Source organism: Uloborus diversus, chromosome 2 (genome assembly GCF_026930045.1).
Source record: "Uloborus diversus isolate 005 chromosome 2, Udiv.v.3.1, whole genome shotgun sequence".
Classification (NCBI taxonomy): domain Eukaryota; kingdom Metazoa; phylum Arthropoda; class Arachnida; order Araneae; family Uloboridae; genus Uloborus; species Uloborus diversus.
This window is the reverse complement of record NC_072732.1, coordinates 179,483,794-179,511,684: the sequence shown is the minus strand read 5'-3', so window position 1 is coordinate 179,511,684 and position 27,891 is coordinate 179,483,794. Positions and strand designations below refer to the sequence as shown.

At 33.7% G+C, this 27,891-nt stretch overlaps 1 protein-coding gene across 1 annotated transcript; it reads left to right on the top strand.

Annotated features, from left to right (window-relative positions):
• The first annotated feature begins 8,840 nt into the window (after positions 1 to 8,840).
• On the top strand, positions 8,841 to 26,415 carry LOC129216684 (uncharacterized). Its single transcript, XM_054850900.1, has 4 exons — positions 8,841 to 8,957; positions 9,699 to 9,932; positions 19,297 to 19,406; positions 26,253 to 26,415. The coding sequence occupies exons 1-4, from the start codon at positions 8,841 to 8,843 to the stop codon at positions 26,413 to 26,415; spliced, it is 624 nt and encodes a 207-aa protein (XP_054706875.1).
• The last annotated feature ends 1,476 nt before the right edge of the window (positions 26,416 to 27,891 follow it).

Sequence of the window (27,891 nt, the reverse complement as noted above, 5' to 3'; positions counted from 1 at the left end):
GTACGTAGTTGTTTTTTAATTGTTGCCAAAAAAAGAAAAATAATAGTAATTATAATGTTAAAATACTTCCGCTTTTTAATTGTGGCCAAAAACAATGAAAAATATTGGTAATTATAAAATTAAAGTTAGTTTTTGTTAAGGAACTTAGTATATTAACTTCAAGACTGAGCGTAATCTGGCATATATTTGTGAATTTAAACTTTTCAAATAATGCAGATTTCTGCGATTCAAGTCAAGTTTAAAAGCGTAATCTACATTGCTTAAGTTCAGCCTTGAAAATTGGTTTGATAACTTTTATTAACAAAACTAACTTTATAATTACTGTAATTTTTCATTGTTTTTGTCAACAATTAAAAACTAATTTTCGAGTATTCTTTAGTGTTCTCGCTGTTTTTATCTATTTTCTTCATTGAAACATACAGTTTTGCTGTAAATATGCTAAATTCAGGCGCGAAAGAACAGGAGCGTGACATGAGAGAAAACGTGAGGCTGAAGTAATAGTTCAGAATGTTAAAAAAAAAAGATGCAAGTTTTACTTCTATTGTGTGTCTTTATGGCACGCAAATCTTGTTTTTTGTTCCATCCATTTGCAGGATTTTGCTTTTATTTGTAGAGTTCAGCAATGCTATATGCCTACTTAATAGAAGACAATTCTTTTTAAATGCTTTAAAGTAAAACTTTTCCAACGGCGTTAATTATCCGTACATTAGCGTATCTGAACTAATCTTTGAAAGTCATACGCTTCATATTTAGATCGAAAAGAGAATCAGCACTTTGCGTAATGAGAACAGGAAGATGAAAGACGACATAAAAGCCATGAGGATTTTCCACGGCCAGTACAAGAAATTGGAAAATGAATTCCGGAGTAAAAGTCGATCGATGAATGACACATCCAAAGCACTTCTTGAAAAAGCAGTCGCGAATTATGAAGAAAAGTAAGGAACGGCTTTCTGTCTCGGTACCATTAAAATAATTTCTAGTTGCTAAAAGTCAGTATCGGTTCATGGATCTCCTGGAGCATTTGTCATAAATATAAAATAATGACGATTCAAGAGATAATAATACTAAATTTTTGTTTAAAAAGTAACACTGCAAAAGCACTTATTTTTTTGCTAGTGTTTTACGTTGTGATTTTCACAAGCCCGTTGTAATCGCAAAAATTTAAGTCTGAAAAAATATTTATTAATACTTTGTATATAATCAACTTCCGGTTATGTTCATAATTAATTCCCGAAATTTTCAGCTTGCGAAATCGCTGGTATCTTTATTTTCGCGAAAATTACGGCTCGCGAAAATAAGTGCTTTTACAGTAGAATACGCTTAAATCTTCAGGAGCTTTTTTTTTTTTTTGTTTTTTAAATGAGAGAGAGAGAGAGATGAAGTGGTCTGTATTTAACCTTAAAATTACATAAATTTCTTCTGCTATGCCCCAAATTATAGCAAATAAAGTAGGAGAATTATGTTTTTTAAAATTATTTATTTAAAGCATATCCCAGAAGTTTTTGCACCTATTTTGGTGGTGAATAACGGAAAAATTTGCATAAAAAAGACGATTTCTGTGTCCATTATTTAGATTGTACACTTATTTTGGAAGAAAAATAAAGCTTTTATAAAAGATTTTCGAGAAAATAGTCGTACGTTTCGCTTGATAGCGTACATTAATTTTTACCATAATTTAAAGACACTTTGACACCCTTCCATCCATGATTTCTCGAAAGTCGTGAGAGGTTTAGCACATTTCCCTTCTTTTCTAAGCATGTGTTTAGCAAAATCCTAACACGAGGCGTAGCTCAGGAATATTAGAAGAATTAGATCTGTTATCAACCAGCAACTCAGCTTTTTTTTTTTTTTTTTTTTTTGTAGAGAAAACCAAATTCTTTCCCATTTTAAGTTATATAAAGGGACTAAATGTATCCAAAAGAGTACAGAACCTTTGGGCTTCCCTAGAGATGGCAAAAGACGTTTCAACAGGCAATCATTGGCATACAAGCGGAATTTATTGTACTTTAAGGGAAGAAAAGCGAACGTCTATGACCACGTTAACAAATCCCCAGCCAGGCAAGAAATTAGCGTTCGAATGTTTCAATAGAAATACTTTTTTTTAAGAACCTGCATGGTCATTCTTACTCTCAGTACTAAAATACCGACTATAATACCCTAAAAGAGTAATGGAAAAAAAACTGCTCAAAAAGTCAAATATATGTTAGTAATTTCTTATTCAAAGCATTTTCTCATTACCCTTCAAAAACATTACTTTTTAATAACATAAATGAGCTGTCATGTACCGTAGAATAAGGCAGATTTTTCGTTGAATGGAACATTATAATAAAAATTGCATCATTATTAACTACTAGTAAGTCGTCCGTCAAGTTATGACGGGTTAAAATTGCATCTATATTTGAACGACGCCATGACCTGTTTGGTGATATTTTGAGAGTTGAAATGTTAAGGTTAACCCTATTTCCAGTAGATGAACCTTAAACTCCAGTAGATAGTATTCATTGTTGAAAGCTTTTTCGTTTCATCATTCCCCTGAAATGACACAGTCTTACCAGTAAAACAGATCGAGTTCAGCCTTGTCACAATAAAGCCTTTCCCTAGATGTTAAACATTACCAAAACATCAAATTATCATGCCATGGCTCTAGTTTCATTATTGAAACACGCGCGTTACTCGATCATCGGCGATAATATATATGAGGATTATTTTCATTGCTTTCATGTCTCGTCTATGAGGCAGAGCTGATTAACTCCAATTGCGGTTTTTCGTCATTATTAATTAGCAATGACTTCACACGATTAACAAATCTTATTTAACATGAGGGATGGTTGTTCGACTAACAACTGTTCAAACCCTGTAAAAACAAATATTAAGTGCTTAGTTTTCCAACCGAAAAAGAAAGAAAGTAAACAAAGTTGATAAATTGTTAGCTCAAAAATTTTCATCGTATGTTTTCAGTTTTGCATAAAAGATCGTAGACACAAAAAAATTTTACTTGAAAAAATATTAAACTTAAAAAAACAATGAGGCAATTAAATCGCTGGAGTAGTTTTATTAAAGAAATGTTTCTCATTCTACATCGAAAGCGTTTTGCGAGGGTTACGCTACGAAACAATGACAGATGTAAAATATTAACTTTATCTGAACTTGTGACATACTTCAACTGGTGTCGTACTCTATATCGACGCTGCTGTAATCGAAAACCATGCTTCGGGTGGGGTCGTCTTTTGGAGGGTAGTTGTCGTGGTTGGCAGGTTTTTATTAGGGCAAAAAAAGATCAGTTTATAATACTGAGTCAGCTTGAGCTTAAAAAGCAGAAACTTATTTTTCAAAGAAAGCTAATTTAAAACCGACATCTATAGTAAATTTGTATTATGTTTACTACAAATCAAATATTTCGCGGAACCTCTCCCCATCCAACTACTACATGGAGCATAATCATAATGCCTAATTGTGAACTATTCGCTTTTATTTTTCTTAATATTGTTTGTTAAAATTGCATTTATTAATTTTAAAATCAAACCTATCCTTTCATGTTATGCGTGTCTCAAAACAGGGAAGAAATCGTCAACAAGATGAAAACACTCCAGGAAAGGTGCTCACAGGATGTGCGGAAAGCGGAAGTGAAACAACATGCTTTAAACTTATGCATCGAAAAAAGTCAAAAGAACGAAGAAACTTTGAAAGTGCAAAACAAGAGTCGAGTGGATGCTAGGTAAGTTAGGTAAATTTCTTACTTGGTTAAGATGGAAACACGAGTCGACTTCTTTTTCAAGTCCAAAAAATGAAAACTGGTTGTGGTATTAAATCTTCTTTTGAGAAAACTACAGAAACTTAAATTTGTAGTCAGGTTCTAGACGAGTATAAAAGTAAAGCAGCAACTCGGAAATATAAAAATGTTCATTTTACATTCTATAAAGCAAGGAGAGTGAGATAATTCCGAACAGAATGGAAATTTAACTTCCTCAACGATATAGGACCGTTTAACAAAACTTTTTAGTGAGATGCACTTTATTACCTGAAAAAGACTGACGAAATATTCGACATTAGAAGCGTAGCTCAAATTTTCTCAGTTTTATTTCACTTGTATTAACTTTTGTCTTTTGAAAATGGTATTGATTTAACTAAATTTTGAATTCTTATAGTCAGACTTCATTTCATCTTATAGGCTTTAAAATGCAGATGAAAAATTCTGCAGTGTCAAAAACATCTACAGCTGATATAAAATGACAAATTACCATCACAACTATGAAATTTCTGTTTTTTTTTTTTCAAAGCCCACAATAACTCAAAAAAAAAAAAAAAAAAACTGGATATCTAAATTTTACATTTTTTTTATTTACCATACTGGTGCTACTATTAAGCCAAAAATCCAGCTTTTAAGCCCTCAAAGCTTAGACCATTATCTTATTTGTGTGACAATGAATGATCCAAAGTTTAACTTATACCACACTAGCTGCGTTACCCGGTCCACCTTGAAAATAAAAACTGTGTCAAGTGACGTATATTCAACAGTCAGGCTTAAATAAATACATTAAAAAAAACATCATACAAAATTTCCCTCTCAAGCAATGACGACAGATATTAAAATACGTTCAAGAAATTAAATCGAGAAAGATGGATTTAAAAAACGTAATCATGGAAACAAAAAATAAAATAAGTTTAAGGAATTAAAAGCGAAAGAAAATGGTTAACAATTTGAACGGAAATGAGATTTTTGAACTTGATTTAAAAAGGCTTGCAACTTTTTTTTCTATCGTGATAGAAGCTTCGTTTTCCAATCATGGTTCAAGATGGATCTGGAGTAAAAACTATCGCTTTTTCCAATCTTTTCAAAAAGAAAACTGTGGTACAATTCCTTCACCTTTTACCGATAAATTTAAGAAAAAAAATAGTGCGTAAATTTCAGCTAAGCCTACAAAAATTTGAGCTAAAAACGCAAATAACTCCCGCCGTAACTAAGTTAGAGCATTGAAAAAAATTGCGCAGAACGCGAAAAATTCTACCCTTTCCAACGATATGTAATATTAATATGTGCAACTCATTTTTCACCCCCATATTCGGGAATTTATGTGGAAATTGGGCTTTAATTGGAATAAAAAAAGAATTACTCATCGAATTTTTTTTCGAACTGGTCTGCAAACCTTTCCGGTGCTGAATAAAAAATACTTTGAAAATTTCAGCGAAATCAGCCGGATAGTTCTCAAGTTTTGTGAGTTCAAACAAACAGACGCTTTTTAGAGACTTCATTTCATACTAAGTAGAAATTTACATCCTTAAACTTGGAGAAACCCTCCCCACGTATCCGATATTACGCACGTGGGGTTGGAATACAGTATGGGTAAGGGGTTTCAGCAAATACAATTTCATGTCTCAGGTTGTCAGTAATACTAATTATTGCTATTATTCATTTTCAAACCATTTTATTAACTCACATCGGCATGTACAATTAGCTTTACAAATCTCGGTATATTTTAAATACATTACAGAAACACACACCAACTAAGAATGGATTTAAACAGTAGAAATGACAAGACGATGAAAAAATGGCTTGTACTCTTAGTGACAGGTCTGTCTTTCTGAGCATTGCATAATGCATTTGATGAAAGTTAATGGTAGGGGAATATGGGGCGAAGTGAAATAGCGGGGCAAAGTGAAAAGGTGAAATATTTACTCTGCGTTTTGCGCCACCTATTTGTTAATATTTTAACTATGTAAATACACATGTAGTCTATTTCAGTCAGGGAAAAAATATTGCCAAATACTAAAGCATATGATACTACAGGCAATTTTCAAAAAATGATGCTCTTATTGTAATAACACTGTCTGACAAAACTGAAATTTTTTTTCTCTAACATTGTATTAAATGCCTGATTTATGTCAAGTTAGGCCTGCTAAATATAAATATGTAAACAAAATTCTTGTAATACGTACCTATTTAAAGTTATGACAAATTTAATATCCATAAATTGCTAAAAACTGAAATATTTAAATCAAATCTCAACATATTTATTTACTTATATTTTAAATACTAGCAAATATACCCGGCGTTGCCAGGGTCAGTAATAATTGTGAGAAACAACCGCTAATTTTTTTCGTTTTCTGTTTTAACTGAAAGAACTCAAAACACACCGCTTTGACGTGATTAAAAATCGAGCTTCTTCCTTACCCATAAAAGTAAGATAGCAATAAGTATAAAGAACGAACAAGTATTAATTTAGAAAAAAAAAGCACGAATTGAAGCATGTAAAAATCTGAAGCATTTCCAAAATATGAACTAACAAAAATAAAGATCACTAAAAAAATCGTGCGCTTTATTTAATTAAATAGTACATACACACAAAAAGAAAAAAAAAGCTCTCTACTATGTTTCTCATAGTGTGCAAAAAGTAGAGTTTCCAAATGTTTAAATGACTTTAAACTCATGTTTGCTCCGTAGGAGCCTAGATTCAAGATTTTCATTATGATTACTTTTAATATTGCTGTTGTAAGGCAACGAATTTTCGTAACAACGGGTTTTATATTTAATCATTTAATGGGGAAATTACATCACATTTACTGTTTTCCATCATATTGTTTTTAAACTAAGGTTTTTAGGAATAAAATACAGCCTAAATTGCTCCCTGATAATGTAACTATCTATTGTGGAAAAATAGTTAAAATCGGTCGAGTAGTTTTGAAGATTACCCCGGACATACATACACACACACAGAAGTAGCCATGTATGCATAAAGATTAATGCAGATATGGTAGTAATACACTGTTATGCATACATTGTGAGGAGAGATAGCACACATTTTATCATTGAGTAGAAAAATAAGCCACATTTTATAAAAGAAAATGAGGAAAAACTAACATTTCCTCTTGCGAATAGTAAAATCTTCTTGAGTCAGAAACCAACAGTAATTTTCCAACATTTTTGCATTACATTTTTCTTGGTTACGTTCTTCTATACGTTTAATATCTTAGTGAAGACGTTCGCCGCCTTGCTCATCATTCACCATTGCAAGATTATGAAGAGAAACTCTAAATGTGAGAATGTATGAAATGTATAGTTAAATGACATTCTGCACTCCATCGTTTCATATTTTTGCAACAAAGTTTTTTAAAAAAAGGTTGTAAAAGTTTTTCGACTAAAAATTCTCGAATTACCTATTGTAGAGGTAACCAATACGCTAGTTGTTTATGGGTGAGATTTTCGTTAAGGTCATTGTTCTTCATAAACTTTCTTATTTCTGGGCCGGCAAAAATGCCAGCTTTTGATTTAGCATCACTCAATTGAGAAAAAATCTTTTCAAATACAAAAATCTTTTGCAATATTTATATATAGCTTTGACAAAAAGTTTCGTGAAACCAAGTTTTATATATTAGGGAGGAAGAATAATTTTCCTGCGGAATAAGCGGTAAATTAAAAAAACTAAGTGTTTCCACTTCAGAAACTTACAGCCATTCTAATTGAAATAAAATAGTATATTAAAAAGAACTGTTGCATTTGGTATTTTTTCACTATATCCTATACAAATAGCCTATTTTATATTTCAATTTATTCAAATAAATATGACATTAAATTACTTTTGTCACATCATATGCAAGGGTGCATGAAAAGCCTTATAGAGGCTCTAACAAAGAAACGTGACGTGTTAGACACCCATATCATTCGGCAATTTTGTTTACAATTAAATAAGTAATTCAATACACGTGATAGAATTCATCTTAGAAAAATCGTGTCACACAGTGTAGTTGTTGAAAGTCAAGAGTTATTTTTTATAATATAAAATAAATTTCTTGTTAATAACATTTTAAGTATGAATTGTGACCTTTTAATATGTATTGCAATATATATTTAGTTAATACTAAACTTACTTATGTTTTAAATATATTTTACTCAAGCGGTCGAGTACATACGGGGCAAAATGGATAAGGCAAATTGAAATATTTTTTTTCGCGTTTACTCACGCAATCATTTACTAAAACACTTACGTATTCATGTATTCACTGGTTTATTCATTCATTCTCTTATTTTCTTATTCATTCATTCTATTATTCACTTATTTATTTTTCTTCTTATACTAATTAATTAATTAATTTAAATTATTCATTTATTGTTCCATTTTCTTTTTATTTATTCATTCAAAATTTCATTTATTGATTCATTTGATCAAAAATACTTTTTACAACAGAATAAAAAATATTTCATTCTAAAAATTTTCATTTTTCACTTTGTCCCATGAAAAAAAATTAAAATTTTCCACTATTTTTTGAAGGCTCACAATTACTACCAAAACTAAATAATGTTTCAATGAAAGTTTTATTATAAAATACAATGTTCTTTTTGTACTGTGATTTTCAAAACAAATTTCAAATTTGTTCATTTTGAAAAAGCTCAGTCCCCACATTCCCCTACTTTGAGCAAAATGCTTAATCTGGTTTGTTTATTCATGCTTACTCTAAAAATATCACATGTAAAAACTAATATAAACTTTATTTTACAGAAGTTTCAGGAGAATATAATTTTTAGAATTTATAGTTATAGATGATTTAACTTCTTTTGCATTTAAAGGAGCAAACATTTCACAAAAACAATGTACTGTTACCCAGTTTTACCCATTGTTACACCAATTTTGAAAACTCATTACAGTAAACCTGTCATCATTTGTTTAAACAATAACCATTTCTTCAACATTTTAAAAGCTCCTTTTGTTTTATGAATGATTTTTCCTTAATTTTGACGTAAATAGTTGATCTACTTATTTATTGAAAAAGTTGTACTCTATATCAGCACTTCATTTATAGTATAACCTACATTTCATAACCTTAGAGTAACCCGAACCAAAGAAATGATGGACAAAGGTCTGACTGGTTTGGAGCCGAAGGTGGAGAATCTCCAACAACTGCATGAAACCATTGCTGATGCCGCCGGAGAAGAAACCCCGAAAAAGATGGGAGAATCTTTTAAAGTACTGGAAGATGGGAAATATTCAAAGTTTACTTACCTAGACCAGCTTCTTAAGCAAATAAATCACGAGCAGGAAATTCTTGAAGATCTTCGAGCAAAAAATTCTGCATTGCTTAAACACATGTCAACCAGTGAACGGCGGCTTCGATGGGAAATTGAAGAAAAACAAGTAATACTTCTATTATTAACTAGCTTAAAAAAAACTGACATTATCAGTTCATTTATCTACCTGGATTCACCGATTTGAATAATTGTGTTGCTAATTGATAGTGGAGGACTCAATGTAGGTCCTTTATTTTTGCAAGGCCGTATTTGTTTCACAGAAAGAAATTTGCGAGTGAAAAATCAATAACTTTAAGTTAAATACACCGGTAAATAAAATTATAAAGTTGATGATTATTCTGCTTCCAGAAACAAGTTAGTTACAGTTGGCTCTCTTTTTAACGACACTCTGTCTAACGACTTTCTCTATTTAAAGTGGATTTTTCACGGTCCTAGATGCTCCACTGTAGTTTTAAGAGCATTCTATTTAAGGATGCATCCCACTTAAGGATGATTTTTTATGGTCCATTGAAAGTCGTTACATAGAGAGCCAACTGTATTTGCAATATCGGCCATCAATGGGATACATTTCAGAAATGAACGGTAGTTACATTATTCATCTCCTTAACATATTATTATTTTCTAAAATTTAAAATGAACCGTTTTAACTACTGTTGTGCATGTTTGTTTTTTTCTAAAGGATGAGGCGAGAGAAAAAGAGGAAGAAGCTGACTTGTCAGAAGTGGCAAAATCTGAAGCCCAAGAAAGTTTAGATTCGTGTCTGGCACTAGTAAGATCCCTTCATAAAAAATGTTTCCCTGATGATGCGAGTTCTTCAGACGAGATTGATGACAGAAATACGATGGATGTTTTGGAGAACATTGAAAAACACATTCTGGAGCAACTGATGCTCATTGAATATAAACGAACGATCGTAAGCAAAAGCTTTTTCTTTCAACTTAATATTATTCTCCAACTGTCATGTTGTGTGAGATATGTTCCTACAAGTTTTATTCCTGCTTTTGGCGTTAAAACGTAAGATATAATTTTTAACACAGAAAATAGCCAAAACATTGATGAGCAACTATTTTGGTTTTATGAAGTCCTTCTTCACAAAGGTCCATTACATGTTGTTGGATTTTTTTCTACACACATCTTTTTCAGTTTAGAGATTTAACTTCAAAAGGCACCCAACTGTCAAATCTCTCTACAATGATCTTTAATAATTTAATATATTAACCAGGGGATGTCTTCCCTTTGTGTTTTAAAAGATTCTTTTTTATTTTGGTTTCTCTCCATTAGTATGCGGTAATTAAGACATAATCAATGAGATGACTGACCTTTAACACGTTCAGTACTAGCAAGAGCTCTTTGAAACGACGTTCTCAGTCAGCTGTAAAGACTAAACAGTCGAGGATATGTCCTGGTGTTTCTAAAGAAACATTATGTCTTTTGCAAATTTTTCTCTCTTATAGTTACGAAATGTGCATTTACGAAGGTAAACTTTTAAAGTCTGGTATGGTCCCCACACTATCTCTTTTTACGTCGATTAAATAATCGGTTTTTAATACTTTGAAAGAAAGAGCGCGTGTACTCGTGTGCGTGCGTTAGAAGACACACTTGTTAAATGAATAGCTTTTTAAAAATTCTGAGACGCATACGTGCGTCTCACACGTCCGTATACGTACGTATATGCGCATACGTACGTTCGCACATATGCACATACAGAAGTCACGAGAAAATTCGTTATTTTATTCTTATGTAGGTAAAGCTGATATTTTGGCTGCACATGCGTTCGTATGTGCATCTGGGTGGAAATTCAAATACCTTATTCCTCATGAAAAAGGTTCTGCCTTATTCTATTTTCTTAAATGCCCTTCTATTTTGATATTTCTGCCTTAGCCCAGGCTATGGCGCGGTAACTCTTACTGAATATACCTTATTCCTCATTGTATCTTTGGGGTTCCTCATTATTTTCTAGCTAAACCCTGCATTGAAGCATTCCTAAATATGCATTCTATACATTTGTTGGAATTAATGGAACATGCTGAAATACTTCTCATCTAAAGCAATGTTTAACCATCAGCAAGCAACAATAAATGTCAAGTTGTCGTGAAAAATTGAGTCTGTAGCATAGGAGAAATTTGATATAAAAGATAGCTTGAAATTAAAAGCGGTAGTATAATAAGTTAAGAATGCTAATTTCCACTTCGTCGGAACATTTACGATATCTAGCATTCATTAGAAGCTCTAATTATTCCGTCTGTCGAGATAACATTAATAGATATACTTTTGGGACAAAAATGTATATGGTTTCTTGCTTAGGCTCTTTCTATATGGGTCATTCTCCAGAAAACGTAACTTCTGAACCCAAATAGTTTTCAATTTCGAAACCTTTTTTTTCTCTTCTTTTTTTTCATTCTTACATGAAAGTGTTACCGACTAGAAGTAACCATAAACAATGGCCCAGCTAAGTTCCAATTATTTTACTCATAAATAAAAAAAATAAAAATAAATGCCTTGTTCACGGAAATTAAAAAAAAAAAAAAAGAAAAAAATTAAAGTTTAAAAATCGAAGCCAATTTAATATCAAAGTAGTAATTTTGTTAATTGGTGCAAACAATGAGCTATTTTAATGATTAGAGGGAATTTAATTTAAACTCTCTTAATTAAAGTACGGATTAATTAGTAGTAATCCTTTTAATTCAAATGTCTGTTAAAAATAGTATTTAGTATATTTGAGAATATACTGGCAATTTGTAATTGTGGAACTGTCTAAGATTGATATATTTCCCCTCCATCATTCATTTTCACCTCAGAAATAATGACATTGATAAGGTCTGCCACGGAGGGGAGGAATTTTCAATTAAAATAGGCCTAATAGATACATTTTTCAGGGGAATATGCTTTTTCTTAGTTGCTACAGTCTATACATGTTAATCATACGAAATCCTGTTCACTTCTCTTGTTACATTAATTTACATCCCTGAAATTCAAGTTCACGGAGGGGAGAAGTCACAATAACCACACTTAGTTTTTAAAACAAAATCCACATCTTGTTTCTCGACAAAAATCTCAGAACTTCTTTATGGCTGAAAATAGACAAGGGGGCTACCTTAAGTTATGGGAAATAAAATTTGGTGTCATTACTGCCACGTTTTAATGAGGAATGGCATTTTGTGTTTAGGTAACGGAGGTGAGAATTCTTTGTGTGACACGCCTTCTCATACTAAAAACGCGAACTAAAACACAATATTAAACTATTAAATATACTTAAACAATTAGCATTTGAGACACTTGTGAAAGGAATACTAAATGAATAAATATATACTTTTAGTTTAACAAGTTATTAAGCAACATAAACAGTCAAACAATGTGTGTGACAAGCCATGGAGGTGACAATTCACATTTTGTGAACCAAAAAATACTAAAATAAAAATGATTATTAAAAAATTGTTGACAGGTTTAAATAGATATATTTTTGATGAAATTAAAAAGCATTGTTAAATGAAATGTTCCTGAAAGTTTTTTCTGTAAAAGGCGTGTGACAGAAAAGTTACACTTTTTGAAGAATGGCCCATATATACTACAGATGTCCAAGTTTTGGTCATTAACGTAACACGTAAAACTAGAAGGCTTCTGAAGAAATGTATTCTATTTTTATTCTCAAAAAATATCAGTTAGTATAAATTATTTATTATCAATTCTGTGTCACCTATTTGAATTGGGTGCACTGTCACTGTTTTTACGATGTTTGTTGAAGGCCCCAATTTGTTCATAGTATTTTTAGCTACTATAAATATTCATTACTAGCTTTTACCCGCGGCTTCGCTCACGTTGATGTAGTTTTTTTTTTTTTTTTCAATCGATTCAAGTTAACGGTCAACACAGGCAGAGGTCAAATAGTTACCAAAAAATGGTTTCTCCCCAGTTTCGCCGACATTTAAAATGGCCTGCCCCTTTAAATGTATCAAAAGGTATGATTAAAACTGAAAATCAGGAGGTAGGGGAGTAAATGAAATGTCGGTGAAACTGGAAAGACACCCAAAAAATCACACAAAATAAATCACAAAAACGTTCAGGAGTTCTAAAGAAGTTACTTTGGGTAATTCTCAAAAAATCCTATTCGAGTGAGGTCAATTATTCTTAAATAAAATGAAACAGTTTCCTTATAATCCCGATCTCCGTCAAATAATATCCAGCGCTACATCGGCTATCTAAATTATTGTGTAATCTGTAATGTACAGCTTCTTACCGGAGATATCGTCGCAAAATATGGTCAACAATCACTATAAATCCTGATTCTAATGTCTCTTTAGAGTGAGAACATCAAACCTTTAAAATCACCATTAGAAGGAAATCTACTGTTTCTAAATAACGTAAACGATCCTAATTACAATACCAAAAAGTTCAGAGTGAAAATACCATTAAAATCAGAGTAAGGACATTTGTGTTTGAGTTGGAACATCCCATTTAAATGAGGAAATAATACAAAAAACTTCTCATTTCGCAAAGAGAAAAATCCCCAAAAGTCTCTATTAGAATGGTCTCTATCAGCGTTTTCAAACAACATTTCTCTCTGATGATCTCAGTCATAATTATTTACAAAAACCTTCATCAGTACATGTCCGATAGGATAAAAAATCAAATAAATAAATAAAAACAAAATGAATGAAAGAATGAAAGAACAATATTCTCCATTGTCGCCATTAAAATAGGGACCTTAATTCCACAAAATCCTAATTAGCATCATTAACCCTTAAAAATACACACAGGAAAAAGAAAATGAAAAGTTTCATAAAAATTTTAAATAATTCGCCAATGCACTAACGTAGTCGCCTGGTAAGATTGGAAATAAAAAATGAATTTGGTGGATTAATTTACATTTTAATAGTAGTTTTAAGGTTATTTAGGAGTGTTGCTTCCCTAATTTGGCGGATTAATTTTAACTTCAATATCTCATAGTACTTAATGATCTTTTTACCAAAATTAATTTGGCGGAATTTTTAAATTTTAATCGAACATTTGTAACAGCTGAGGCGCCCAAATTTTTGAACACTCGTCCCGAACACGTAATCATAACTCTTCCTATCAAATAAGTTTTTAAAATGTCATTTTGTTTAGTTTCATTTTATATTTTTGCAATTAAAAGCAGCGTTAAAATGTAAAAAAAATAAATCCAAATCCATTATAAATCGCCAAAGGACCACAGTACCATACATTCGCCAGAGACCTGCCAAGTTTATGAAACTGCGAAAATGTTTGGTTAATCTATATTCATAAGATATGATTTTTATCTCCGAACAGAAGACGCTATAAAGAAAATGTTTGCATGTATTTGGCCGTTCGTGGCGAAAAATAAATCTTTATTCGACGGTAATTGGGAGTAGAGGGGCCGATTCTATTTCATAACTTTATTTAGTTACCAGATAATTGTACGTTGCAAAAATGCCCGGCGTTGCCTGGGTCTGTAATAATTATGAGAAACAATCGCTACTTTTATTCGTTCTCTGCTGTAACTGAAATAACTCAAAACACACCGCTTTGACGTGATTAAAAATAGAGCTCCTTTCTAACCCATAAAAGTAAAATGGCAATAAGTATGAAGAACAAAATAGTACTTTTTTAGAAACGAAAAAATAAAAAAATTAATTTGAATGTTGACATCTTGAATTCAAATTATGTTTTTCGCAATCACAAGTGTGTGTATGTAGGCGTGTGTGTTTGTGTGTGGGGGTATGTGTGTTTGTGTGTAGGGGTATGTGTATTTGTGTGTAGGCATGTGTGTTTGTCTGTGTGCTGGTATAAGTGTGTGGGTAGTTGTGTATATGAATGTGTGTATGTGTGTGTGGGGGGGTATGTGTATGTGTGTGTAGGCATATGTGTTTGTGTCAGTGTGCAGGCATGAATGTGTGTGTAGTTGTGTATATGTGTGCGTGCGTGCGTGTGTGTAGCTGCGTATGTATGCGCGTGTGTGTAGGACATGGATGCAACCTGGAGACGGCTTTCGCTATAGGAGCAGCATCGTGAGGAGCCGGTCGACGGTGACAGGGTGCGGAGGGTGGCGGTGAGAAAATAAAAAGATAGGACATCAAAACAGTCAAATGAGAACAATAAGCAATCGTGATTGCTCAAAAAAAAACGGTACTTAAACATATACAAATTGAGGAATTTCCAAAATATGAAATTAAACTTCACTTGTTTAAAAAGATTTGACTTTTTTTCTTTCGAACATAGTTTAAAACTTTCTGTATATTGCTATTGAAGTACAAATTTTTAAAAAACGTAGCCATCTGTAAACCCTTACTGCGATTTAAAATGTTATTCAATTTGCATTAATCGTATTGGGATACCTTAAATGAGGCTCCCCCTCTCTATTTTGTAAAACTGTGTGTTACTCATTTTAATCGAAGAGATAGTGACGCCAAATACTGAGATACTTCTGGTGATTATAAAATGTGTCTACCCGAAATGTTTCCAATCAATAAGTAGTAAAAATTTGGCAATTGTTTGAAAATGTGCACAAAGACAAATTAATGGAAGTTTTTGTGTTGTTTATGGATTTTCTTGATTTAGTTGGCGAATAATTTTACGTGTTAACAAATTTAAAGAAAGAAATATTAAAGAAATGACGATATTTGGTTACACGGTGAAAACCGAAAAACAGTATTGCGTATTCTTAAGCTTCACAAACAGCGAGAGTTGAAAAAATTACCGAATACCTTAGGTATTGAAATGATTCCACAAAAAAAGTTTGGCTAGATTCCTACTGATCGATTAAATACCCAGTCAACACAAATAAATTTTTAAAAAAAGCATTAATTGTCTCAAAGTTGCATTAAAATGGAAAATAATCAGCCAAATCCATGTATTATTTACCAATCTTGTGCAAAAATCTTGCTTTGTGCAAGATTTGACTTGAGAAAAGCCTTGAACGGTCACGAAAAGCAAAGATAGTCAATAATACAACAATTGTCGCTATCGACAGGGAGTTCAGATGATACACTAAATACTGTATTGAGTTGAGGAAAGCCTTCGAACATGGAACTAAAAAACTCATAACTCATTTTTTATTCTACTTAGAAATTTCGAACAGGTACCATCTTCTGCAGAAAAATCAGAGCTTTCGATGGACATATAATGTAAATATGTGCAAGTATTTTTTCGTCCCCATATTAGAGAATTTATACCAAAATTGTGTTATATTGCCCCCCTAAGGGGGTTTTGCCCCCCATAACGGGACGAAAACTACTCTATGTGTCATTCTGACGCATAAGCTATATTATTGTAAAGTTTTATCAAAATCCGTTCAGTAGTTTTTGCGTGAAAGAGTAACAAACATCCATACATCCAGACAAACTTTCACATATATAATAGTAGTGAGATTTTTCAGTTTTTAACAGTTCATATATTTTTTTTTCATTGGTTAAAGCTCCCCAAAATAAATCTGATACTCCCGGTTTCATCGGATCAAAGTTTAAAATGCAACTTTGCTATTTCTGTTCCAATAGACTTCACAAGAATTATGTTAGTTCTCTCCCCCCGTCAAGTAGTTTTATTTAAATGTAATGAAGGCGGTATGAAAAATTTTTCAACATAGAATACCGAGAATTTGGTCCTGATTGAAACCGATATCACGTGGTAATATAATGAACTACTCAAAAAAGACAGACATGATGCATTTCAGTGAAAGTTGAACTCTTGTTGTTGTACAATTCCCTAGAGTGTTTTACGATTTTCAAGAGTTTCTTAAAGTAATTTTTCAAACATAAACCTACTCATACTCATGTGACTTGAATATCGATATTAACTACAACTAGAAAATCGCCCGTCAAGGTCAGACGGGTGAAAATTGCTTCTACATTTGAACGAAGCCACTGGTTGTATGGTGATATTTTGATAGTTGAAATTTTAACTATTTCCAGCGGATTAACCATAAACTCTCCTGTAGATAGCCTTCATTGTTGACCACTTTTTGGTTTCTTCATTTTCCTAAAATTAGAGTTTCACCAGTAAAAAAGGTAAGTAACCGGATCCGGTTCAGCTTTATCAAAATAAAGCAATTCCCTGCATGCCGAACATTACCAAAAAATGTTATCCAAGTATCATGCCGTGGCTCGAGTTTCACTGTTGATGAGGTCAGGAGCGTTACTCGATCATTCGCTATTATATATATGAAGATATACAATAAAGAAATTTAAGTTTGTTACACTGTGAAAGTTCTTTAGCCGACGATTCATCAGTTTAAAGATTCATTTTCGAAAATAGCGTGTCACGTATTACGGATTATCATGTGTTCCGCAATCTCCGGATTACCCGTGTTGTTTCAAGATTCTTGGATGTTGTTGTTGTCCATCATACACACGTCTCAGAAAGAATTTTTTTTTTCAACCCATACACCACTACCTCCAGTAAAAAAAAAAAAAAACGAAGCTACCAGAAAGCTGTATCTTCCTTCATAACAACCTTCTCTCCCATAGAAAAAAAGGAGTTCAAGGATCGAATATAATTTACATATCACAGCTGTTGAGTTTAAGGGAAAAGGGTGGAGTGATCAAAATTCCTTCTTGCGAGTTCTCGGGTTGCTTATTTTGGCGCGAATTCTAGAGGACAAAGTGTTAGTGCTTTAATTTCTTCAAGCTCACTCCAATCAAAGAGAAAAGGAGGCAACACCCTGAAGCAGTAGGTAACTGAAGTGCTCGAATCTTCAAAAATGTATTATTCTGTTACGAATGTGGCAGTGACTAGAATTGCAAAGATTTTTCCCGTATAACCAGAGGGCCACATATCTCTACATAGTATAAAATGAAGTCTCCAAAAAGCGTCTGTTTGTTTGAACTCGCAAAACTCGAGACCTACACGGCCGATTTCGCTGAAATTTTCACAGTTTGTTCCTTTAAGTCCTGAGAAGGTTTGCAGACCTGTTCGAAAAAAATTCGACGAGTAGTTCTTATTTTATTCCAATTTAGGCCCGATTTTCACATAAATTCCCAAATATGGGGGTGAAAAATTACTCGCAAAAACTAATATTATATATCGTTGGAAAGAGAAGAATTTTCCGCGTTCTACGCAATTTGTTCCAATGCTCTAACTTAATTGTGGCGGGAGTTTTTTACGTTTTTAGCTCGATTTGTTTTAGGCTTAGCTAATATTTATTCACTACTTTCTTCACTAAATCCATCAATAAAAAGTGAAGGAATTGTCCCACAGTTTTCTCTTTGACAGCATTGGATAGAGCTGCTTTTTTTACTGCAGATCTAACTCGACCTAAGGTCGAAAGTTTAACCCTGTATCTCCATTAGAAAAAAAGTTACAAGCGAATTAAATGAAATTCAAAAATCTGTTCTGTATTCAAGTTTTCAACCACTTTATTTTGCGTTTCCACGGTAACGCTTTTTGAATCCATTATTTCAATCTTTCTCATTTTCAATTCTGAAACTTATTTTATTTTGTGTTTCCATGGTTACCTTTTTTGAATCCATCTTTCTCATTTTATTTTAATTTCTTAAAAGTATTTTAATATCTGTCGTCATTGTTTGGAGGGGACATTTTGCATGATGATTTTTTTTTCTTTTATTTATGCTTGATTGTTGAATATACGTCACTTGACACAATTTTTGTTTTCAAAATAGACCGGGCAAAGCCGGGCAACGCAGCTAGTTAAATATATGAAGAAACTTACTTAAAGTTTGATTTATTAAAATAAAGTAACTACAAAGATTTACACACTGTTTAAAAAAATCCTGAAATTTTACGGTAAAAGTTACTGGCATCAATGCTGCCATTAACGTTTACCGTAAAATCGTATTTTACTGTTAAATGTTACAATAGAACAAACGAGAGTTAAAAAAAAAAAAAAAAAAAAACTCAAAACGCGCGCAGCAGGGTTGAACGCGGGACCTTCGAATAGGCAGGCGACTGTTCTGCCCACCATTCAAATTTGGACACATCGCATGAAAAGAAATACGGTGTTATCTGCTTCGTACTGTATTCCATGTGGTGTATCAATTGGCGCTGCAGGTAGTATTTACTGTAATTTTTTTCTGTAGTGTAAACACTGCATTTTACAGTAATATTTGTCATAAAAAATTCCAGACTTTTTAAGTGCAAAAAAGCTTTCTTTGCCCCATTAGGTAAGAAACACCATGTACTAAACCAAATCCATTTGATATTTAAAAAAAAAAAAAAAACTTCAAACTATCAATGTCTTGTGATAAATTCACAGGAGTTATCATGAGATCGTAAGTACGACTTACGTGTTAAAATTATGTCTCTTAAGCGTTATGTTTTGTTCCTAGGAGGCTTCCGATGAAGACTTGCCTCCAGCTGTCTCCGAAACAGATGAACCAAATATTGATGAACCGGAAGTAACAGACAGTGCTGACTTAATTCAACCACGATTATTAAAGTAAGGGACATGAATTAATGCAGTTTTAACTGATGATATAATTCCGAAAGGGAGTTTGTTTCTTATGCTTTCATGCCTATTCAAATGATTGGCAGAAAGTTTGGTACGTTGCCTACGCTGCAAAAAAGAATATAGATGCCTTCAATCCGAGAAGAAACACTGTTCGTAATGTTACTAGTGACGTGCCGGATATTTGTATCCATATCTGCGGATATCCGAAGGCAAATAGTGATCTGTATCCGTGTCCATTTTAAGTTCGGTTAATCTTCACAGTCGTACACTTTATTACATATTTAAAATTTTACACATGAGTAGTTATAAAATACCATTAAATTCTACTTAAATTAGGTTTTTTTTTTCAATTTATAAAGTATCACTTGAGCAATTAAATAGACAAATTTTATTGGTTTGGGTATTCGCAACTCCAGAGCTCGAATACGCTACCTGGCGATGATTAGCAATACTAAAGAAAAAGGTAAAACATTCCGTTCCACGTGTTTTCTTTGGCCAAAATTACAGGCTCCAGACAGTTTATGGTGTAATGTAATTTCAAAGGAATAAAATTTGACAGCTGCACTTATGGGCCGAAATATGATTTCTTCAGACTCTTGCTGCTTCGTCTACGGGATAAGCTAGACATAACGTTTCACATTATGTTTCGGCTTCTATGCAACGCTGTCCCTCCCACTGTCCCACTCCACTCCCTATCCCATTCCTCTTTCTCTTCTATTCCTCCGTTGTCCCTTTCTTACCAACTCTCAGCTATTTTTCTTAGAATTTCTTTTACGAATATTTTCGTTATAGATTGATTTTTTTAAAGAATTTATATGGGAATTCCTTCCGTCACAAATTTTACACTTGGACCGGGACTGAATTGGGATTAAAAGGTTCCTGTCCGTGTCCGTATTTGCGGATATGGAAATATACGTAACTGTATCTGTAGATCTACACTATTAACGATCCCGCACATATGTAACTGTTACTAAACATATTGTTACGTCCTAAATAGTTTTTTCTAAGCGAAGAAATTATCTTATCTTTTCGTATGTAGTTATGCTGGAAGGCTCGTAAAAAATATCCCCTTTATTATTTCCCTTGTGCTTTGAAGCTCGAATGGTCTAAAATGACTACAAATATCTTTTTGGTTAGATAAGTCTAGTTTTGAAAAGATTGCTGAGGGAATTGATTTGTGTGAAGAAATAGCGGAATAACACCACATGTTGCAATTTCTTGCTTGTTTGTGAAGAAAAAACCGTTGAAGAACTTCAACCGTTGAAAGCATTGACGCTATGTAGGTAACCCGAGGCATTTAAAATAACTCCTTTTTACTTTCTTCTATATCTAATATATAGAAGAAAGTATTGGATTCGTGCAAATTTTTGAATTTCGAATTTTGACGGATTCAAAGGTTTTGAGGTGTGCTGAGTCCATTTCGTCTATTTTTGGAAAATGTCTGTCTGTCTGTCTGTGTGTATGTGTGTGTGTCACGTCTGTGTGTGACCAGTTTTTTTGTGGCCGCTCTACAGCAAAAACTACCGCATGAAATCGAACGAAATTTGGTACACATATGTGCCCCTATGTTAACTTGTGCCCATTGGTTTTTGGCGTGAATTCCTCCAAGGGGGGGTGGAGCAATGGGACGTTTTTTGAGTTACGCGTGCTTGCTACTACTCAGGAAGTAACTGGCGGAATCAAACAAAATTTGGTCCATATGTTCCCACTAACAGGAACAGGTACTGATTGAATTTTGGTGTCAATAACTTAAACGGGGGTTGAGCTATAGAACGTTTTTTGTCGTCAATTGTGAATGCTGTATCTCAAGAAATAATGAACGGAATGAAAGAAAGATTTATCGGCAAGTATCCCTTAGTGGATATAAGAGCTGATTTTATTTTGGTGTCAACAGCTAAAAAGGGGGTAGCGCAATCGCCCGTTCTTTTTTTTCCATTGTAAGTGCCCTATCTCAAGAAGTAACGCTACGTTCTGGTTGAAATTTGGAATGTATGTGAATCCATATGTAAACAGGCTTTGGTTCAATTTTGACGCCAATCGCTCCAAGAGGTGTTGATTTTTTTTTTTTTTTTTGCGAATAAAAATAGCTTTATTAATGCAACAATAAGAAAGATAAATCGTAATAGATTGTCGTCTGCGTATTTCTCGTGATTTTAATTGTATGGAAATGATCGGAAATATTACTCGACGTTAAATCCCGGTTATCACAAATTTGCCATTTCAACTGCGGTCGCGCGCGGACTTTACTGACTTCAAAAATCTTGCTAAAATTAATTACAAACATTTTAGATTTGTTAATAAATATGAGATGGCAACAGATAAAAATTAGAAATCACAGAACTTTCTTTGATTTAGTTTTTAGGCCTCGGTAAAGATTAAGTTTTGCGTCTTAGTTATTAATGGATTTGAAGTCTGATTTTCTATCAAACAAAGATCATTTTCAGGGCCAAATTTTTAAATACAAAGCCGGACCCTCATCCTAAATAAAAATGTATAATACTAAACTGTTTACGCCTAACGTAAAATATCCGCAAAAGACTGATATCTATAAATATTGAAGTGTCAGTTGTCTTTTTACATTATAAAGATTAACAGTTATTCATATAATATGTCACGAAATCGCTATGAAAGTGTTCTAATCGCATTCATTAATTTGTTGAGACTCTAGCTGAGCCTAAATATAAACAAGCAAAACGAAATCTTAAAACAGAAAGCCCAAAAAGCTAAGTCTGCGCGCAAGCGCAGTTGAAATTGCAAATTTGTGATAACCGGAATTTAACGTCTAGTGGAAATATTATCTCAATGATTTAAAATTTTTAACTGTTGCCATATTATGTTTGTTAACAAATAAAATATTTGTAATTAATTCAAACAAGGCTTTAAAAATAACTTTCAATTTTTGCTCCTTGCTTTGCTTTTGCAATAATTCAGACATTGGGATGGTCGTCAAGTTTTTTGTGATGGTCGTCAAGTTTTGCATGTGTAATTTTGTTTTTGTTGGGAATATTGCTTCCTCGTCAAGCATGGGGAGGGATCAGAAAAAAAGAAGATAAATATAGAAGAAAGTTTCGCGATGGCCACAACATACTAGTTTGATAAGTTTTCGAGACGTAATATTCATTCATTTAATAAATTATTACACAGCCGCGAACGCAGAAAAAAGCTGTAGTAGAAAACTACAAATTATTATTCTTCCGTTAAGTCAGAAGTAAAAGCCACACCTTAAAGCTGAAGCACTAACATGAGGTTTTTGACTTGCAGCATGGTTATGGTTATTTCTTACTGATAAGCCCAAAATAAGGGCATTTATCTCCGTAGTTTCCTGTATTTGTCGATTTAAAAGAACGAAAATAAAAATGGGAATTCAAAATATTTCTTTAACAAATTTCAAGGCAGGTTAAAAGGGAGTAACTGGCAGATTAAAAAGGGAAAAAAATTGAAAATTTTCTTCCCGTACTTTTCTGTTCTACTTCGATTCGATTCGATTCAGAGTCACAACTGACTTCAACTGCATTGATGTCGAGGGCTGCATACTAAGTGCCTTGCCTCCATTATTTTATATACCGATAGATGGCAGCACCATCACCGGATCGAGCAGTTAATGAGAATTTAGAACTAGTCCAAGAGCTAATAGCTACCTGGTACAAGCACCCCCACTGTTCTACTTATATGTCGATTTAAAAAAGAGAGAGAAAAAACCGATAATTAAAATTATTTCTTTAAAAAATTTCAAGGCAGGTAAAAATGGGGAGATAATTGCATTTTTTTTTCTCTATTCGCCCGTTTCGTATATACTTTTCAATCAATGAACCCAAACGTCTGAGTAGTATAAAGCATGTTGTCGGTGTAAGATCAGTATTTATGGCAAAGAGATTGCACGCCGTATAGCAGTCAAAATCACACCGAGTTGCTGCCTCAGCGAGAAATGGCGAATAATCAATCTGTTAGACGACATCTGGATGCTTTTACCCGAGGTCGAATCATTGGGAAGTTGGAGGAAGGCCGCAGTGTGACAAGTGTGGCTGCAGAAGTCGGAATTGTGCTCACAACATCGTTTCACGACTTTGGAGACAATTTCAAACTACAGTAACAGCTATCCGGGGGTTCAGTAGCGGTCGTCCACGAGGAACCACACCCGCAGATGACCGGTCTATTGTCTTACAGGTCAGAAGAAACAGGCGGCAGACAGCGGAAGAAATCGCTAGACACACGGCACAGGCGACTGTACGACCGATATCGCGTTTTACCGTGGCCAGAAGACTGCATGGTGGTGGTCTGTTTGCATGCGCCCTATACGGTGTGTACCTCTAACGCCTGCCCATCGGAGAAGGCGTTCTCTGTGGTGCCGGGAACACTGGAATTGGGGAGACAATGAATGGGGACGAGTACTCTTTACAGATGTGAGCAGATTCAGTCTGAGTAGCGATTCTCATCGCATACTCATCTGGAGAGAGCGGGGAAGCCGCAATCATCCCTCGAACATCATTGAAAGGGACAGAAATGGAGGTCGCGGTGTTCTCGTTTGGGGAGGCATCATGCTTGGTAGTCGTACAGACCTTCACATCTTCGACGCAGGTTCAGTCAACGGGACCCGTTATTGTGACGAGATTCTTCTTCCATATGTGGTCTTTTTAGAGACGCTATGGGTCCACAGTTCCTTTTCATGGACGACAATGCACCATGTCATCGCACAGTAGCTGCCGAACAGCTCTTAGAGAGTGAGGATATTGAACGTATGGATTGGCCGGCACGATCTCCGGATCTCAATCCCATCGAGCATGTGTGGGATTTTCTAGGCAGACACTTGGCAGTTCGTACCTTACCATCAGTAACGATTCGGGAGCTTCGATTGGCGCTGCAAGACGAATGGGCAGCAATGCCTCAACAACTCATTGACAACTCATTTTCTCAGCATGGGCAGACGCTGTGAAACCTGCCTAGCAGTCGGGGGAGATCATATCCCCTACTAAAGACCGGATGTCTCTTGCTGGACACCCATCACAGGGATGTTTCGGCCTTCAGTCGCATTGCACTCCATGCTACTTTTTCAATAAAGCATCTTTTTATCCCTCTGATTTCTCTTTTAGTAAGTGTTGCTTACATTACACATGTCCTTACGTATTGGAGATCTTACGGTATTAAATATGTTGATTTAGAAAGCTTTTGTACAAAGTTATAGTGAAAAAACCGTCTCGTCCTTAATTTTTGCACACCAGTGTATACGATAGGTGCTTACAATTTCCTTTAGGAAAGATATAGTACGTGATCGAGTTATTCAGTTTATGTTTGTTCGGATAAAGTTGAGTAGACGTCTCATTCAAAGACAATGCCTGTGAGCTCATTTTAGTGAAAGTCATTTTTTCCCTTAACTTATATCAAGTCCAAACTACAGGATGGTGTTTGCTATAATGAAACAAATTAATAACCGGAAATATTACGACGTTATATGCTTCATTTTACTATATTAATACACATTTCGAGCAGTAATGAAAAGTTCTACCTGGTAAGCACTAGACTCCATTTATAACGCTGAATGAGAGGTATGAAGTTATTACAATCACGTTTCTTATACCAGTTTAAAAACAGTTTTTGAGTAACCTTTAGCTTCATAATGCATTCACTTATGATATGTAGGTTAAAGTAGACATATTTCGTTCCCCTAAGTTTCTCTGGTCTAATAATAGGTGTCGCCGACGGTAATATTTTACTAGTTGCGACACTTTTTTTTATTATTATTTTGTCGATGTGTCATGAGTCTAGTCCACTGCGTTACCACTTGCAAGCGCTTATTCTGATTTTTGAAAACTTGATTTATCGTAATGCACTTTGTAAATGCACTTTTGAATTTATAAAAATGTGTTAATTTAGTTGTATTTCACATACTCTCAAACTTGTTTTTATGCGGTCTTTTTTTTTTTTTTTGCAGAATTCTTTTTGCGGGACTTTTTTTTTGGTACGATTTATAGCAGTAATTTTTGTTGTGAAAACTATTGTTATAGCTACTCATGAAGTCTTGAAAGATTTTTTTAATGCGGTCCCTATCCACCGCACAAAAATAAGCTTTCGTGTATTCGTTTATAATAAACTGTAAACTGAATGACCTGAGCATTTCGCAACGTTTACTTCATGTAGAGCAGGAAGCCGCCATATTGGCGAGCATTTTTTCGTCCTATACCAAGATTGGAGTAAAAACGTTGACGCAGAGTATCCTATATGCCAAAAACGTTTTTATGAAAACTAACATGTTGAAATATAGGAACGTTGCCCTCAATGCACCTCGAGGCAAGCACAAAATGTGGTTGTCTTGAAGAACAACAACAAAAAAAAAAAAAAAACATTTGAAACGAGTGTTTGGAAGCTTGAAAAGTCAATCTTTTATTTCTTAATTTAGTATTTTGTTTAAAAAATGCAAAATCAGTGATGTTTTTCTTTTATACAATTTTTAATCGTATTTATTAATATTATCTGGTTTTAAACGCATTATTTCCTCTTTCAAAAGTTGTATTGGTGGGGGGACGAATGTAGGGCTACAATTTTAAATTTTGGTTTTAAGGAAATTTTTTTAAGGAAAATTATTTGTGACTAATGTATTTAAGCTTAAATACCATGTGCAGGCTCTGTCGGTGGTGGTATATAGATTTTTTTCGAATAATTAATCCTAACATATGCTAATCAGCGATCAACAAACTTGGGGGGGGGGGGGGCGAAATATGGCTACTTCACCCTACATCTTAAAAATATTAAAATCTAATGCTCATCCTTCGCAAATATCGCTGTATTTTTTATTATAAAAATATGATGATGCATAAATATATTCTTTTCTTTTGAACTTAGGAGTGAAATTGAGCTTCCCATCTTAAATGACTTAAAGAGGAGAACTTCCGTTTTATCCCTGGACGATCTGAAGCAGATGGCTGTAGATGTCCTGAGCAAACTGGGATCGGAGGGAAGCAGGGATGACGATGTCGAAGAAGATTCAGCGAAAAGTGATAAATGATAGAGAAAATAAGAGTTATATGTCTTAGCAAAATTACTCGTAAACAAGGATATAAACGAAACATTTTGTTTTTCAAGTGTTACTAAAAAAATTAGTTACAATCGTCTTTCATTTAGTGTAATACAATGCTCTCATAAATAAATTTTTTGAACTTTTCTGCGTTCAAACAAGTTTCTTATGGAGTTTTATGAAATTTAATTGCACAAAAATACCGAGTATCAACCATGTATACATTTCAGTCTTCTAGTATGTTTCTTTTGAACTAGTATGTACGTATAAAATACCCAGTTTTACTGCGTAGAACTGACTTTGACAGCTTAAATTGTTCATCAAGAATTTTGTTTAATGTGTTTGAATTTCACGTATAGTTTTATTACCCGCTTTGATCATGATTCATGCTCTGCTAAGAGATCATTCTATAGGTATTTTGAGAATTCAGTTATCTTATTTCAATATTTTTTTTCCCTTCGTGAAACCAAATAAGTAGTCTTAGAGAAGGTAGATCTTTTCTGACATTCTGTCAGGAATTATAGGTAATATAACGTATAAAAGCAAAGCATTAGTTTTACTTACTATAAAATTACATTTTTGGTGTACTTAAGAGGAATGATTATGATTTTTCAAGATCATTCACTTAAACATAATAAAAAATATAAATTTTTTCAGGATTAGTTTTTAACAGCCGTATGCTGTTATGCCGCTGTATATGCCGTATTTGCTGTGAGGGAAAATTTGAAGGGGGTTAGTTTGGCCGTTAACAAGCAAAAAAAAAAAAGGAACATATGTTTGCAAACGTAATGATCACCACTGCATGCACACAAAGTCAGAAACCGACGGATGCGGAGCAGGTCACAAGATTATTAGTCAACTAGCGGTACCCGCATGGCTTTGCCTGTAGTAGAAAGTTAAAAGGTCATTTGATTCGCCTGTATATTTACAAATAATGGATGATGAATTTCTCGCCAATATGTTATGTGAATTTGCTCGTCCAAGTTATGGTATTTTGCTCGTCCTTGCAATTGTAATTTGCTCGTCCATGTTATGGTAATTTACTCGTCCATATTATTTTGATTCGCTCGGTATTGCTGCAGAGGAATGAAATCCACCAATTATGGCTCAAAATTGGAATAAAAAAAGAAAAAAATCAAATTTTTGAAAAATTGCTTTGAGGTGCGATTCTACGAATGCCCCCCCCCCCCCTATGCAACGAACTAATTTTGTGCCAGATTTCATGAAAATCGGCCAAATAGTCTAGAAGCTATGCGCGTAACAGTCATTCAGAGATCCAGAGACAATATAATTTCAGCTGTATTATTAGTAAAAAAGATGCATAACAGTCTTTGAGAAAGATTTAAATCAGCTGATAAAATGTTCGACCTGTAGATGTAATAGTACATGCGTCGCTATGAGGATACTTTCTGACAAGATTTCGCCAATAGCTGCCTGGTCTCTGTGACAGCTGTGTGTTAAGAGATA